Below are 17,132 nucleotides of genomic sequence, written 5' to 3'. Positions count from 1 at the left end.
ATATATGTGTGTGTGTGTGTGTGCATGCGTATACACATACACACATACATAGCTTAGAAAATTGGCACAATGTAAGCCTTCTGTAAATATCAACCATCACTATTATTTTTCTCAACAAGACTGTAAATGCTGCTCCAGCCTGTCAAAAGATATCATACCTACTTCATATTTTTTACCCAGCACGAAATCATGGCTAGTTGGGTGACTTTGTAAAAATTGCTACTTGATAACTGATAAGTCAAAAAGTTAATTCGCTGCGTAAAGAACATCTCATTATTGCACTCTTACTTGTCTCTCAATTGTAGAAATAGGTTTCATTTCCCTCTATGTTTAGTTGTGATTGGATCATTACAGACCTTTTTTTCTGTAGTTTTTGTGGTTTAGAGATTTAAATTTGTTATGGAAACAAGCTTTTCAGTTGACCAATGATTAGCTAATTTCTGATAATATAAAAGGAAACAGATTGCCCCAAGGCTGCTGTTTTCATTTCCTCATGGGAAGAAGCAGCATAGCAGAGAAGAAAGGCAGACACAAGACACTGCTCCTCTGCCACCATGGGGAACTGGGTTGTGAATGAGGGACTCTCCATCTTTGTCATTGTAAGTACCAATGAGGAATCAATTATGAATTCTCTGACTTGTCTGGGTTCTTTTACGAACTAAAATAGAGGAAGACTTTTTTGTTTGTCTATTTGTTTTGTTTGTTTGAGAAATTGCATCGAAACTGATTTACTGTGTGAACATACATCTATCTGCTAGCAGACTGAGTCCCTTCTTCCAAACTTATTAATGGAAAGAATGGATCGGGGAGCTCACTTCACCTAGTTTATTTCTTGAATTTTTAAGAGTACTAAATTAGCCAGCATTTCACAGAAGGAGTAGAAGACATTTCATGCTATTGATCCCTGAGTCTGAGTTGTTTATTAATGTTTACAAAGGCAAATTTCTCTACTTTTTATGTGTTTATACCACTTAAAAATGGGCAATTGACATTTTATACTATTTTCCAAATAACAAGACTGGCTCCTGTATGAGAAATTGGCCTTTATTTCAGTAATTATTTCAGTAATTACACCAAATATAATTGAAGTTCTCAACTTTCTTTTTAAGAAAAGTATCCTTTTTTCTCTGAGGTAAACTTGAGTTATTCATGAGGTTTATAAACATTCAAGGGAAGGGAATTGAAATGAGATATCTAGACTCATATTTAAAGTGTATATATGATATATAATATAATTATATATATATCAACATAATCTATCCTAAGGAAGAATTTTTGTAAGTAAAGAGATGGCTAATTTTCAAATAGACACGTTAGTTTCTTTAGTTGTTAACATAACAAAGATCAACTATTATTTTAATATGGTGGTCTCAGCAAAGCAATCATGGAAAATTGGGAAGATAGAAATGTGATATAAAAATAGCCTTCCAAATAGCCAATGAAAGCATTATACAGATGTTAAAAAGAACACTTATGAGTGGAACTTTTGAAAGAATTTATCATAAAGTAAATATCGAGTCTTTGGGTTTTAGAGGTAGAGAGAAGTTAGTGACACAAATAAAATAAAAACAAAAATATTTTGCCATTAAAAAAAAATATGCCGGGGCTGGCCCTGTGTCCGAGTGGTTAAGTTCACGTGCTCCGCTTTGGCGGCATGGGGTTCGCAGGTTCAGATCCTGGGCACGGACCTACACACCACTCATCAAGCCATGCTGTGGTGGCATCCTACATGGAAGAACTAGTATGACCTACAGCCAGGATATACAACTGTGTACTGGGGCTTTGGAGAGAAAAAAAAAGAAAGAAGATTGGCAACGGATGTTAGCTCAGGGCCAATCTTCCTCACCAAAAAGCATACCTTAAAAAAAAAAAATATGCCAAACCAACATTCTAATGCAAAATAGAATTCTTCTGAGGACTCAGAGCTCTTAACTTGATTTCTTATCACCATTTTAAGAACAGATTACTCCTATAGAAAACAAATTCCAATTATACTTTTTGCTCCTACCACAACTTTTCCCAGGAAATGACCTCTTTCTAAATTATACCCTCATATACTTGAAAGTAAAGACACGGCTTGGAAAGCAAGAGTAAGAATGACAAGGTTAGGAAATGGAGAAGTTGTTTTAGCACCTTCTTCTTTATAAAGAGAGACTGTTCTCAAGTGTCTACGGACATTTCATAGCTTCAAAGCACAGTTACAAAAGATCACTATGGAGCCGAAGGTAGAAGATTGGGCAGTGTCACCGCTTGATGCAGTCAGTGCTTGGGATGAAATGAGAAGTCACAATGTAGAAGGGTCTCTTTTTTAAAAAGTCCCATGCCCCTCACCCCCTCATTCATGCTCACTATCCTCTTCTTCAAAAGTTAAGCAAAACTTACTAAACAGCATTAAAGGCTTGACACTTTAGCTGATGAGACTCCCACTAGCTGGGGTGGAAGCTGTGTGGTGGAGGGAGGTGACTGGCGCCTGTGAGAGTAGAACACAATGTCCTACTAGAGTGGGGGACAGCATAGTAACATATTCCTTTCTCTTCTCTTTCTAAGAAGAATCATCTGCTATCATCTATCTATCTATCTAAGGTTAAGAAGAAAAGAGGAAGAGAAAGAAAGGAGAGGAAAGAGACTGATAACAATTTGGCGTACTGGCCATGTAGTAAAACAATCGTGGGGAATAACACAGGGTAGAAAGGTTAATTACAGAGAAGTGTAGTGACACTGTTGTAGGAAAGAGCTGGTTCTAAGCTGTTTACACACAGCTTTGTAACCACCTTTGTTGAAGGCTGGAATCAGGGAAGTCCTGACTCTGGTCTGACTCCAACTTGTGTGAAACGTACCTGTTAAAACATGAAAACTTCATGCAACTATTTCTGTTTGTGCAGCTGGTGTGGCTGGGCATGAATGCCTTCCTCTTTGTATGGTACTACCGGGTTTATGACAATAGAGAGCAGTTCTTTTACACTCGAAAACTTCTTGGGGTAAGTATAAGTTTTATTTCATGCAATATTGACTGACTCACATTTCTAATCAGAGATTCTTGTTCATATTCTTTTTAACATTTTAAATAAATATTCTGACCAACCTAAACAGCACCATCAGCCTCATTGCCTCTATTGCAAACCCCTGGATAAGTCTTTAGGCCTTCCAGTATGGGACAAACAAAAGAGGGCCCCAGTAACATCCTTCACCTCCCAAAGAACCACTGTGCCATTGTTTAGCTTAAGGGAAAAATCTAACACTGACTGTGGAATGGAAGGCCAGTTTGGAGAGATTGATCCAGGGATGACGCATGTGGGACATATTCTCTAAATCATCTGATTCTCACCATTTTTGTGCATGGAAAGCCCTGTTCCTAGTGCCATGTTAGAAAATGATCTTCAGAAAATAAGTCCCTCCCTACATATAGAGCCTTTGAGGAACTTGCCTGAGGGTTACATTCATTAACCAGGCCAGCAGAGTGAAGGCCGCCCACTTTCCTTGAGTTCTTTAGCATTCTCGGTTTCCTCGAACTGCCAGGGTTCTTCCTCAACACAATGAAGATAATTACAGTTACAGCTGTCCCCAGAGGAAATCATTTGTTGCATCATGTTGAAACCATGAAGGAATTGTTTAATAATACCAATTATAATGTGTATTATAAATCATATGTATGAGTAATTATAATATATAGTTATACCACATTGTTATAATTTTTGTTAACTTAGATTGACATTCAGAAGGGTGATTTCCCTTTGCTTTTCCCCTCCAAAATATGCAACTTCTTTAGGCATTACAAAGATAACAATTATAATGCCAAAGCATTATATCATACCAACGTAGGTTACTATTGAGGTCAGTCTAAGTGCTAAGAAAACCTTGCTTAAAAAGGCCCAGTTTCGGGGGCTGGCCCCGTGGCTGAGTGGTTAAGTTCACGCACTCCGTTGCAGGCAGCCCAGTGTTTCATTGGTTCGAATCCTGGGCGTGGACATGGCACTGTTCAACAAACCACGCTGAGGCAGCATCCCACGTGCCACAACTAGAAGGACCCACAACGAAGAATATACAACTATGTACTGGGGGGCTTTGGGGAGAAAAAGGAAAAAAAATAAAATAAAATAAAAAAGGCCCAGTTTCTAAACTGAGCTCTAGTTAATGATACACACACTTAAGTATTTAGGGGGAAGTTAGCTGATGTCTGCAACTTACTTTGAAATGCCTCAAAAAATAAGATGAGTTGATGGTTGGATAGAAGGATAGATAGATATGTGATAAAGCAAGCATAGTAAAATGTAAAAGGTGAAATCTGGGAAATGGGTAAGCAAGTATTCATTGTGAAATTCTTCTCTTTAAGTTTGACAATTTTCATAATAAAATGTTGGAGAGGGGGCAGATTAAAACAAAAGGTCCTAGCAGGCCCTAAAGGTAAACTCGGCTCTGAAGGACCTTCCTTTCCAAATAACTTGATGTCTCTGGTGTGTGGGCCTCATACCAGCAACCCTGGAGAAGTGGGGGGATTATTCTATGCTCACAGGAGTCACCCTGCTCCCTAATCCTGCTTCTTCCAGGCAGCGCTTCCTTTGGCCAGGGCCCCTGCAGCCTGTCTGAATTTCAACTGCATGCTGATCCTGCTGCCGGTCTGTCGAAATCTGCTCTCCTTTCTCAGGGGTTCCAGCGCGGTAAGAGCAAGCCTTTACAAAGTCTGAGTTCTACAAGATATCAAAGGCCATCAAGCTAAATGCCCTTTCTTAGGAAAAGCAAACCAATGGTTTGTGAGGATTTCAACCTCTGCAGAATATTCAAGATCTCAGCTATACCTGATTCTGTAGTTTATTTCTTTATTATTTGTTGACGGAGCTCCCTGGGACAACCATTTAACTTGGAGCAGACATTAAAAACAACAACCAATCAACCTATACCTCAACAATAGCAATAAAGCCATGTGCATGCACACACACACAGACATACATAGTATGTGCGTATGTTTATAAAAGTTGGGAATTAATCTTACAGTGCCATGTTTTTCAAAATTTTTGAATCAGAGAAAATCTCTTTTGTGGATAACATCCCAAGCAGATGGAATAAATGGGCAATGAGTCACCATAATGAATGTGACTAAGAAGTGCTGGCTCCATGGAACTGGGGAGTTCAGAGCTTTCTAAATACCCAGGGGTCCTTTCAGCCTCACTTCAACAATTTAGTGAACCCCTAAATGTACTATGCTGGAAAAAGAAAAAAGATTATGTAGGAAGAAAGTTTGTAACCTATAAATGGTATACAAATTTCCTACTGCTATTATTATACAAAGATGAGAAACAAGAAACTTACAATCTACACACATACCGAAATAAATACAAAACAGAGCAAAATATGATGGGTCCCACAAAACATTCTAAATGAAGAGCCGCAGGGAATCAAAGAAGGGGTAAATTATATCAGGTGGGGCAGGGTATGAAGAAAGGCTTCTTAGGGAAGGTGGTATGAGATATAGGCATATAAGGCCAAAATAAGCATCTACCGGATGTAAATGAAACAGAAAGACATTCTACATGGAGAAAATGGCGTGGGCAAAAGCACGAGAAATGGTGAGGAAATTGTGTTCTTGAAAGCCCCGTTATCAGCTTGACTTCCAGCTTCTTTTTGGATGTGTTTGCCATTCCTGACCACATCGAAGAGGGTGGCTCTTCCAAAGTTAGGGATTGATGCCCTGGTGGGACCCATTCCACTAACTCATTAGTGACTAGTAGTCTCTGTTTTTCCTTTTAATAAAATGCACGTTTTATATTAACTAGATTTGTCAAAAATTACCTAGTGAGTAGAACTCATTTATAGAGGAGAGCAGTTAGCAGTCTATTTTGATGGGAATGTAGGATTGTAAAGGGCAGATGTCAGAGGTAAGTCTCCAGAGAAGAACTGGAGCTTTGCTAGGAAACTAGGACCTTGACTGTACAGCCGAAGAGTTAATACTTAATTTGGCAACCACTGACTGTTTGGGGAAAGGAAAATGATCCAAACTGTCAATAACGAGTAGAACTTGCCTTGAACTCTGCCTCGTTTTTCCTAGTCTTACTAGATTCACTTTGATCCCAAGGAGAATTTTTTTCCTTGAAGAACTATACAGCTCTCGATTTACTAATATAGGATTAGCAGGCTACAACTAACTGTAGACATTGATTACAAGGATTTCCAAATAATCTTCTCAACCTAAGAATCCACAAAGGTAAAATTCCATTTGATTAAAAGTTTTATTGATGAGCCATCAGTAAAGTACAATGTCTGGTATATCGTAGGAGCCTGATGAGTATTTGCTAAATGAAACTCATGTACTGTAGCTTTCTTTTAAGGCAGCACAATTCATTGTTATTCTCCCCATTATTCCCTGTTTGAAAACTTTGTATTTAGAGGAAGTAACCCCTGAGAAAAAGGCAGTGTTTTCACCAGGATAGTCCATTAAGAAATCCTTGTTACCCCACAAGCCCAAATTGCACTGTCGTTGAGCTGCCGTGCCCCACGAGCCGCACATGTTGTAATGGCTGCTTTTAGGCTTCCTGTGGCCCAGGAGGGAAGATCCTCCTGAGGGTCTCTAAAGACAGAGATGAAATGAGGCTGCTCTTCAAATGGCAGAGAAGCTCAGCTCTGTAACCAGGAAGACCTGTATGTAAAAGAATATATTTTTTAAAATTAGCAGCAAGCAAGCTTCTTTTACAGATGGGATGTGTCCCTCCCTCTTCAGATTTCCCAACCTGAAGTGTGAACTTTGCAAATGAAACTTCTTTTCTGATTGGGATTAAAATGAGTGAGCATGCTGTGACTAATGTTGGGAATCGTAATAGCTGCCACTTACTGTCTTCATAGACCTCACCTCGTGAAATCCGCATATCAAATCAGTGAAGTGGGGATGAAATTAAATGGGAGTGTTGTGATTCAAACCCAGGTCATTGTACCTCCAGAGCTAATTCACTTTCCTATGTGCCGCCTAAACTCAAAACTGTCTAGTTGCAATATTATGGTCTTAGAAAGTCCATCATATATATGAAAATTTGAGCATGCTGAATAACCTAGGCTAGAAAAGGCAAGGATGTTGGAACTTCCAGGAATTGTTTGTAGGACATTATGCAAACTAAACAGTCACAGAACTTCTGTTCAGTTTCTAGTTGTCTTAATCATTTAGACTTTGCTTTATAATCCTTCTGGTTACCCGGAGAAAGCAAGCCCCAAGGTTGGCCCACACCAGGAAAGATAGGAGTAAAGACTCCCAGTCTGCTTTGTTGAGGGAAATGGGGAAGGATGGGGTTCAGCATACAGAAGTTCCCAAAGAAACCTTAATAACCCCAACTTGCCATACAGAAACTCAGTTCTAACTGGATGGAAGTCCTAGTCTTAAGATCAGAAAGAAACAGGAAGGTGAGAGAATGAGCTCGTATCTGTAACCTTATGTAGTCTGAGAGCCAGAGGCCCTCAACATGGCTCTATCTCTCACCATATGGTCTAGGGCAAGTCTCTTGAACTTCCTGTCTCAGTTCTTTTTTCAGTTGAAAAGCACGTGAAATAATGCAAATGTAAGAATGAATACGACACTCTAAAAGTGTATTAATTGACTAAGCCTATCAACTAGTGAGTTGTCAGTCAATAAATATCTGTTGAGTGCCAACTATGTACTAAGCACTGGCGACACATGGTAAGTAAAGAGTAAGATATGGATAGACCGCGAGCTCCAGGAGCTTAGAGTTTTATGGAGGAGATATAGAATAAACATGTAATTTCAAAATTATAAACAGTGCTATACAAATAAAGTGGTGCTCTTTATATTTATCACATATTCTACTGCCACCAGGTTTGGAAATTATTGTCAGCTTCTCCGTCTGAGTTCCATAGATTCAAGATTGGCTTTTGCTGTTTCTCCCAAATTGCATATAAATATCTAATTCAGGTTCATTCACGGTGCATGTGGTGAGACCAGATGTACCTAAAATAGAATTTTTAAGTTTCTGTAACACTCGTGTTACGGAAACTCATATTATGCCCTATTAAATATGCATTTCTTTTTAGTTCCAGTTCTCAATTTTTAAAAATTGTTTTCCTCTCACAGTTTGCATAGATATCTGCCAAGATGACTCAATAATTTCCCTTGCACTTGAATGTTAGTCTATTGAGATTGGGCAAGGCTGTAGGTGACAGTAACAAGAGAAACTTCCCTTTAGATGTCAATGGCCAAGAGCAAAGAGGTAATTCAGTGAGGAAGCTATGGAGCATGATGGCAGCTTGGGAAATTGGTAGGTGGCTGGCAATAATTCAGAAGTGGCTCAAAAGCATAAAAATGGTATCTGCATCGTAGGGAGGGACAAAAAGCCCTGGGCAGTCACAGGCAGCAAAGCCCTTTCTTCCCACCCACCAACAGGCCATCTTGCCTCCTTCTCAGGAAATGGTGAGGGAATTGTATCTGGAACCCCCGTATACACATGACTTATGGCTTTACTTTGGATTATTTTGCCATTACTGGCTATACCAAAAAGGGTGGCTAGGAAAAACTAGCTAATGGTGCCCTGGTGGGACCCATTCCACTGGCCCAATAGTGACTAATAGCCTCTGTTTTTCCTCTTAATAAAATGTATGTGTTTCATATTAACTAGCTTTTTAAAAAAAATTACCTATTAAGATCAGAGTATTACTGAATGGACCTTGTATTTCCCAAGCACATCTCTCCATTATTGTAGCATTCAGTTTATTTTTCTATAGGAGTCTGTTGCTAGAGCTGTTAAACGGCATTAAAATCTATTCACATTTTTGATGATCCATGTTGATGATGATAAGGATAGACCTATGGAGACAGTATAGAGACCACAACAAAACCACATTCCTTTTCTTCAAATTCAGCATGCAGGAGTCAGTATATTTTCCTCTAAATGTCCCAAAATGATTTGTCAGGCAGTAAAAAAGGAAACAGTGTGACAAGTATAGATATGTGGGTAAATACACCTCTACAGGTTTGGAATAATCATCTTAGATCCTAGGACAGTGAAAGCGTGATTCATCTAACCAAATAATTAATAAAGGATTTTAAAAAGTACGTGACATATTGCTCTGCATACAGGAAGCTTACTTTCTAGCTGAGAAGCCAATCCATACTAGCTGAAAGTTAAATAATGATACAAAAAGATCAAATATTTATTAAATACCCCTCAATGAATCTATGAAACAGACCTATGAAGGAAGAACTATGATAAATATATAGGTGAGGAAACTGGAAACTGAGTACACGCAGCTGGATGGTAGGGCTAGGATACAACACAGGTATGTCTGATGGCAAAACTTGCTCTCAGAAATGTAATTCAGTACTGCTTTCTGACCCTACTAATTCTCATGCTCTCATTCTTAGGAGCCCAATTGCGTTCCATCACTCCAATAGGGACTGTATTGATTATCTATTGTTGTGTAACAAACTTCCACAAACTCAGTAGCTTAAAACAAACTCAATTTATTAGCTCCAAGTTCTGCAGGTCAGAAGTCCAACATCCTGTGGCTGGGTTCTCTGCTCAGGGGATCATAGGCTGAAATCAAGGTGTCAACTGGGCTGGGTCATAAGGAAACTGGGTAAAAATGTTCCAAGCTAATTCTTGTTGGCAAAATTTAGTTTCTTGCAGTTGCAGAACTGAGGTCTCTGTCTCCTTGCCGATGGTCATCCAGGGACCACTCTCAGATCCTAGATGTCCCTGTATTCCTTGCCATGTGGCCCCTCCATCTTCAAGCCGGCAACAGTGCATCAAATACTTCTTGTGCCTTGAATCTCTGACTTCTAGACTCAGATTTAAAGGGCTCATGTGATTGGGTCAGGCCCACCCAGATAATCTCTCTCTTAAGGTCAGCTTGGGACTTTAATTGTCTCTGCAAAGTCCTTTTTGCCATATAATGTAACAAAATCACAGGAGTGACATCCCATCATATTCACAGGTCAGGTCCCACCCAAACTCAAGGGGAGATTATAGAAGGTCATTGGGGTTCATTGCCGACCACATGGAGTCACGTAAACTATGGAGGAACCCAGCAATTAGGACACAGGAAAAAGATATTTCCTTAAAACTGTAAGGAATACAAAGTAGTAAAACAATGTGCAGCACTTGAAATAAACACAAAAGATAATGAGGCTATATAAGAAAACAAGAACAGTCAATTTGTCACCAACCGAAATGCAAAATGGGTGATTTAAAACAGAAACTCTTGTTTTGAGAGCCTGAATCACTGCTCAGCTCCACCAATGGACACCTGGTTGTAGGTGACGCTGTTGGTTCTCCACCAGTATTCCCTCCACACTGATAGTTCCAATACATGGGGCAGCTGCCTTCTGCAAGCCCCAGTCATTCTCTGCCTGAGGATTTTCTTTCAGCCCTCTCCTGGGGCAAGCCAGAAATGCCAGGAGTTGATGCCCTGGGAACAGCCCTCAGCCAGTAATGGCTGGAAGTTGGTGGATGAAAACCCAAACTTCCTAACCCCTCCAGTAAAAAACAAAAAACAAAACTCTGGGGAATGCTCTACACAGTCTCCCAGAGGCCCCTCATCAGAAAGCCCGCGGAGAGGATGTGATAATGGGAGCTGACATTGTAATACACCCTTGATGATTTCCTGCCCTTCCCAGTCTTACTTCCCCTCTCTTGTTTTGTGTGATCACTTTCCAGGTAGAGTACTTACACTTAAATTCTTGTCTCGGGTTTTGAGACACATAGAAAAATAGTGACTATATCTTTACATTTGGTTTGGTGGAAAAGGGCGTGAACCTTGAAGACAAACAGACTTGGATCCCAGCCAATGGGAGGGTTAGCGTTAGTTTTCTTATCTGTGAAAAGAGGACAATAGTACTTATCTTGCTGCATTAAATGAGGTAATGCTTATGGCTAAACTGCCTGGCTCACAGAAGGCACTCAATAAAGCCTAATTCTTCTTTCTTTTTCTGAAATCCTCAGTGCCTTTCTTACTAGTATTTCTTGGGTTTCAGGAATCTGCTCTCCTGGTCCAAATAGCCTTCCCTCCCTAGAAGCAGCTAACTGAGAGAGAGTGGAGCGAGCACGATTTCCCATACAATTATATTTTTTTCTATAAAATCAGAACATTTTATTAAAAATAAGTAAGCCAAATATTAATTACCCTCATATTTAAATTAAATATGTTTAGAACCAGATATTTATGATACCTAAGTTTTTGGGGGTACTTCACTCTGCTCTCCTTAAAAATCTCCGAATCTCTGTGGCAGTACATCTAGTCTTGGGAACAAAAGAGCCAGAGGAAGCATTTGACTGATTTTCAGGAGGGCAAAGCTTAGATTCAACCATAAACTAGATATTTTTTCTATTTTGGGCATTGACCTGAATCCAGATTCAAACCCACATCTTCCAACGAACATCAGTAGGACAATTACACTAAAGTATTGGCCAAAATACTATTTTCAATGTCAAGGTAACCATATGAGGTATGAAATAGAATATCGATATTTCTGGCAGCAGATAGGCTGGGTTTAAATCCCATTTCTGCCACTTATTAACTATGTGGCCTAAGGCAAGGTAACCTCTTTCTGCCTTTGTTTCCTCATCTGTTCTGTAATGATAATAATGGCACCTCCTGCAATAGGATTGCTATAAGAATGAAATGAGTCAATGCACTTAAGGCAGTTCCTTGCATAAGCTCTTTGTAAATATTAGCTATTATTATTTTTTATATTATTATTGGGTTAACGATCTCCCTTGTGGTGTTGTCTCTATCAGCAGGGGAAAGTGGACACTTTTTTCTTTTCCCCTAGTGTGTATGTCCTGGAAGGATGTTGTTCTAAAATTATTCACTTGTTCTAGAACTGTTCGCTTGTCTGTATCCCCTTTAGACTGCCAGGTCTTTGAGGGGAGGCCTGTCCTTTATGAATTTCTCTATCAGGAGATAGAGAATAGCCCTCAGCCAGTAATTTATTGAATAAATTCATCTGAACTAGAAACTATGTAGTTATATATGTTTTCTGTCCAAATTCGTATTTTATACAATTAAGCCATGGATTCCAGGAGAGACTTTTTGTGTCACAGGTATGAGAATCTTAAACATATTGGTTAAGCCGGCTATGCCACTTACTGGCTGTTTGACCTTGGGAAGATGACTACCTCTATCTGAGCCTCAGTTTTCTCATCAATCGAATGGGTAGAATGATATAGTTTTTAGGATGGTTGTGAGAATTAAATGAAAAGATATATATCTAACGCCTGGAACAGAGAAAACCTTCTTGTTGACAATTACTATATATTTCATTCTTTTCCCCTTAATACAAAGTGCTGCTCAACAAGAATTCGAAGACAATTAGACAGGAACCTGACCTTCCATAAAATGGTGGCATGGATGATTGCACTTCACACTGGTAAGTTTATTAAGATATTTGAGATTGCAAAGAAAACTTGGAACCGGACAGTTCCCTCTATTCTTGGATACTTTTTTGTAAGAGGTTGGCCTTTATTGGTAGATTAGGTGGTGATTGGATATGTTGTAATTTTTGAATGAATTCTGTTAAAAAATATTCACCACTATTTCTGTCAGCCTAATATTAAGATTTATTCCTTCAGGTCTTAAAACATTTTTATCTTGGGCTCTTTTGGTAAAATCCCAGTGTCTTCACCCTTTTCCATCCTTTTTAATATCAAAAATATTTGTTAGTCCACATATGAGAGCTTTTATTAATTCATTTTTTAAAAATACTTGGTTGAACATGTAGATTTGTGGATTTCTTGCAGTAAGCCTACAGGAGCCGCAGCCCGTAAATTCAGAATCCCTTAAGACAGCCCCTATTAGCCAAACACTTTCTTTATTATTATTATTGTTGAGATATATATATATATACACACACATAATAGGCATACATGTGTATATGTGTACTATATATTATGTATTATTATTATTAGGGTGGTAATGTTGGCACAAGAAGGGATATATCTGGGACCCTTATCAAATCTCCACTAATTCACTTAATAAATAATTGATGTTCCAGGCAATAGGCATCACACGTGCACAGCGATGAACAAAATAGACGTTTGCTCTGCCCTTAAGGAGTTTGTCCCTAACCTGAATAAAATAGGCTTAGATTGCAGGTGTTCAACTGGGTTTCTCATCTTCTACCAGGAGATCATGCAGCCTGTCTGAGCTGTGGCAAATGAAATCTTTCAAGAGTGAACTGTATGATAAAATCTTGTTAGAAAGCAACATAATGTGATGGTTAAGAGCACAGATTTGTGTGCCAAACTGCTTGGATTTGGTTCTTAACTGCTACTTCCTACCTTGGTGCCCATAGATTTGAAAGCAATCTATGCCCCAGTTTCCTCATCTGTAAGATGAGATGATAATAATAGTACCTATATCACCGGGTCAATGTAAAGATTAAGTAATTAGAAAGCACTTGTAACAGAGCTTGGCACCTAGTAAGTCCTATGTAAGTGCACGTTAAGTAAATAACGCAATTTTTTAAATAGTTTCATTCTTATGCCCATTTGTCTGTATTGGTTCAATAAAATTGAAAATTGAAAAGTCAAATCTCTATCTGAAGTAATGTGAGAGTCAGGTGAATGGACCAGTCAAAGGTGTACATTACATGAGAGTCTTCTTGTTAGAGCACAAATATATCAGGGGGAGAGAGAGAATGAGAGCACATCTAAATACCCTCAGAGACCAAAGTTGTTTTGTAAAATCTTAGAACTTGGTTGGGTCTTTAAGATCGTGTAGTTCGACACCTCGATTCTATAAATGAGGGAGCAAGACCAGAGAGGTTAAGCGATTTGCCTATAATCACACAACCAGAGAGTAGTTTACCCACTAGAATTGCCTTGCCTCTCTGATCCTGGAGACCCAGTTCTTGTTTATAAGTGTCCTGGGCCATGCCTGTGTCTCCCTGTAACTTATCATAGAGTTAGGGGCCGTAGCCAGAAAGCCTGCTTACAATGAAATTGTGCACACCCTTCACCCTCCTCGTTTCTCTTCTCTGCCTTCTTTAGCGATCCACACCATTGCACATCTATTTAATGTGGAGTGGTGTGTGGATGCCCGAGTCAACAATTCTGATTCATATTCAATAGCGCTCTCTAAATTTGAAGATAAGCCTGGTGAAACTTACCTCAATTTTGCTGAAAAGAAAATCAAGGTAAGCCTCTTATTTCCTGATCCAGATGTCCCCTAGGCCATTAAAACTGAGAACTAGATTTTAATAAGTGAAAAATTCTACTTGGCCAGAACAACAACAATGACAAAAGTTGACTAACAATCAGAGGGACAAGTTTGTATATTCTAAGAATGTGAGTTCAACGAAAATATCTCCCACACTCCTGACCCCATGTGTGGAGGGTCGCTAGATGTTTTCTATTTCCTTAAGCTCACCTGTGAGAATGTGCGTACGTGGAACCTGGAGTAACTCAGGCTTACCCATGACAATGCTTGACAGTCAAAGAAAGCCAGGAACATAGTCTGGTCAAACAAAGTTGAGTTTATTACTTGCTGCAGCAAAAGAGACCTCACACCATGAAGAAGTCTGGGGCATCTCAGGAGGGTGTTAAGAGAGGCTTTTCTAGGACTTGGGTTTGTGTTCGATGATTTGGGAGGGGTTTAAGGAAGTAAGGATTTGCCCTGGATCAGGTATGGTCAAGAACTGGGGATAGTTCTAGGACTGGGTATCTTAATAATTTTTTTTTAGGAGGCAGAAGGAATAGAATGGGGCTAAATCTGTAGTTGGTAAAGAAGCAGCAGTCACCCATGTTTTTGTCTTAGCTTAGACATGATTTCAGAGTGGTCTTGTTTTTGTCTCACTCCATCACAATCACAGAATGACCTCATTTGATGTTGGTGTTGTATGAAACTGTTTATGTGAAATAGGGAACACTCCGGCTTAGGTGTTAGTACCAGTCCAGCCACCAGTTGATAGCTGTCAGTGATGCTTTTCTTCTTTCTTGCCTACAATATCTGAGGGGTGGCCTATATCTGATAATTGTCATTCCTTGAAAGCACAGTACACTGGGAGGAACTCAGCAGTTCTCCAGGAGCAGCCATTTGGAGTATCAACAGGCAAAGACTTCTTCCCTTCCAGCAGTTATTGAAGCTTCCTACAGTCATAGGGAGAAGCTCCAAGTCATCTTCATGTACCAATGGCTCTGGAGAATGGCCAAATCACATTACTATACACTAAGTTCCAAACATGTTACCTTGTATTTAGAAAAAATTACAAGAAAAGTCCCTTGGGCCCACCCGGTAGCACAGTGGTTAAGTTCGCTCACTCCACTTCAGCGGCCCGGGATTCATGGGTTCAGATCCCGGGCATAGACCTACACACCACTCATCAAGCTATGCTGTGGCAGCATCCCACATACAAAATAGAGAAAGATTGGTATGGATGTTAGCTCAGTGACAATCTTCCTCAAGCAAAAAGGGGAAGATTGGCAACAGATTTAGCTTAGGACCAATCTTCCTCACCAAGAAAAAGAAAAAGAAAGAAAAGAAAAGTCCCTTAATTTTGCAAAAATAATTATCCTCAAGCTGACATGAAAAAACTTGCCTGGTCTACTTAGGAAGAGGATTAAGCAGCATCAAACAAAACAGAAATTCTTTTTTTTATAATGTCTCGGATAATTTTTCTTTTCTGTTATTTGTTGTTTGTACAGTGATATATAAGGGTGGCAATGTTAACATACGAGGTGAGCTGACACTACCTTCTGTCCCCAGATCTCTTTGGGTCACTTTTACTGTGTCTGTGCTCCCCCACCCTTCTGTGTGCTTTCACTTTCAATTTCCTGTACTTGTGTTTCTTCCTCAGAGGACTGCCCTGGGGCTGTTGGAGTCCGTTTGCTCACAAGCTCAGAGATCTGGAAGGGACTGGATAGCCACCCCTCCCTGGATAGCCCTTAGCCCATAACGGATGGGTGCAGGCCATGAAAGCCCAGCTTCCTTGTCTTGAGTCAGGATAAACTCTGAGGTGTAACTTACCCTCCACAGTTCCCCTGCAGCATCAGGCTGAAGCTACTCCCTCTAAGACTTGGCCTAAAATCACCCTCTCACTTGACTTGTTCCTCTTTCCTGTCCTATCAACCGTTTCCTTACCAGTTTCTTCTGTAGCACATCCTTTATAAATCACTTGCCTATGAACCCTCATCTTGGGGTCTGCAGGAGAACCCAGCCTAAGATGTTAGGCATGCCCAGAAGACATTTGTAAGCTAAGCGCTGTGGCCCTTTCCAAATCAAAGAGAGAAAGAGCATCAGACCCTTTTAGGACATCTTACAGTTGACCAATTTCCTTTATTTGATACTCTCTTAGAACTGTTTCAGTGTATCAATTTATATTTCCTGTGACACGCCAACCACGTAAGACTTTTTTAAATTGAGAAATATGTATTCCAAATCTATATCACTGTGAGGGATGGTTAGGATTATCTAAAGGGGGAATGAAAATGCTTATTGCCCTATACATCAGACACTTTATAAATAGGTAGTCCTGCATTTGAGAGCCTACAAATAATGTGTGTGTGTGTGTGCGTGTGTGTGTTTGTATTTTACAGAATCCTGAAGGAGGCCTGTTAGTGGCCGTGACTCGGTTGGCCGGCATCACTGGAATTGTCATCACACTGTGCCTCATACTGATTATCACCTCCTCCACCAAAACCATCCGGAGGTCTTACTTTGAAGTGTTTTGGTACACACACCATCTCTTTGTGATCTTCTTCATCGGTCTTGCCATCCATGGAGCTGAGTGAGTGTTTAAACTCCGAAGCCAAGTACTCTATGCCCCTCAGTCTCCAAGTGGGGTGCTCTGTTAGAGGCACAGGGACCTCCTTGTCAAAGTGTGTGGTCAGCCTTGTCTGCTGAGGGAATCTGAGGGGATAACAGAGGTCAGTTTGATAGAAACCACTCAGCAGCACTTTAGTTTCTTGCACTCAATCAATAGCTATTCATAATGTAGTTATTTATAGCAAGCTTAAAAAATACACCGAAGTTTGAGTATCTTTGCAGGTGTATTCAACGTGTTGCAAGTGCTGATAGGGTCTTGGGTGGCTGCAATGATGTTTCCTGTGGCTTAATCACTACTAAATGAGACAAACTCCCAAACTGGAGGGGTTAATTATTAATCAGGTGAAAGGGTTTGCTGTAGTTCAATGAGTTTTGATTCA

General features: G+C 39.8%; 1 protein-coding gene across 1 annotated transcript in view; it reads left to right on the top strand.

The window, feature by feature from the left end:
- Positions 1–422: 422 nt before the first annotated feature.
- The window catches only part of CYBB (cytochrome b-245 beta chain), a 33,321-nt gene continuing 16,611 nt past the window's right edge, over positions 423–17,132 (top strand). The window contains exons 1-6 of the mRNA XM_014831773.3: positions 423–599; positions 2,883–2,978; positions 4,545–4,655; positions 12,274–12,358; positions 13,980–14,125; positions 16,524–16,714. Of these exons, the coding sequence (XP_014687259.1) occupies positions 555–599; positions 2,883–2,978; positions 4,545–4,655; positions 12,274–12,358; positions 13,980–14,125; positions 16,524–16,714 (674 nt within the window). The 5' untranslated portion in view covers positions 423–554. The remainder of the gene's footprint in view (positions 600–2,882; positions 2,979–4,544; positions 4,656–12,273; positions 12,359–13,979; positions 14,126–16,523; positions 16,715–17,132) is intronic.

Source organism: Equus asinus, chromosome X (assembly GCF_041296235.1).
Source record: "Equus asinus isolate D_3611 breed Donkey chromosome X, EquAss-T2T_v2, whole genome shotgun sequence".
In the NCBI taxonomy this organism is placed as follows: domain Eukaryota; kingdom Metazoa; phylum Chordata; class Mammalia; order Perissodactyla; family Equidae; genus Equus; species Equus asinus.
Note: the sequence above shows the minus strand (reverse complement) of the source record. Positions and strands in the feature narration are given on the sequence as shown.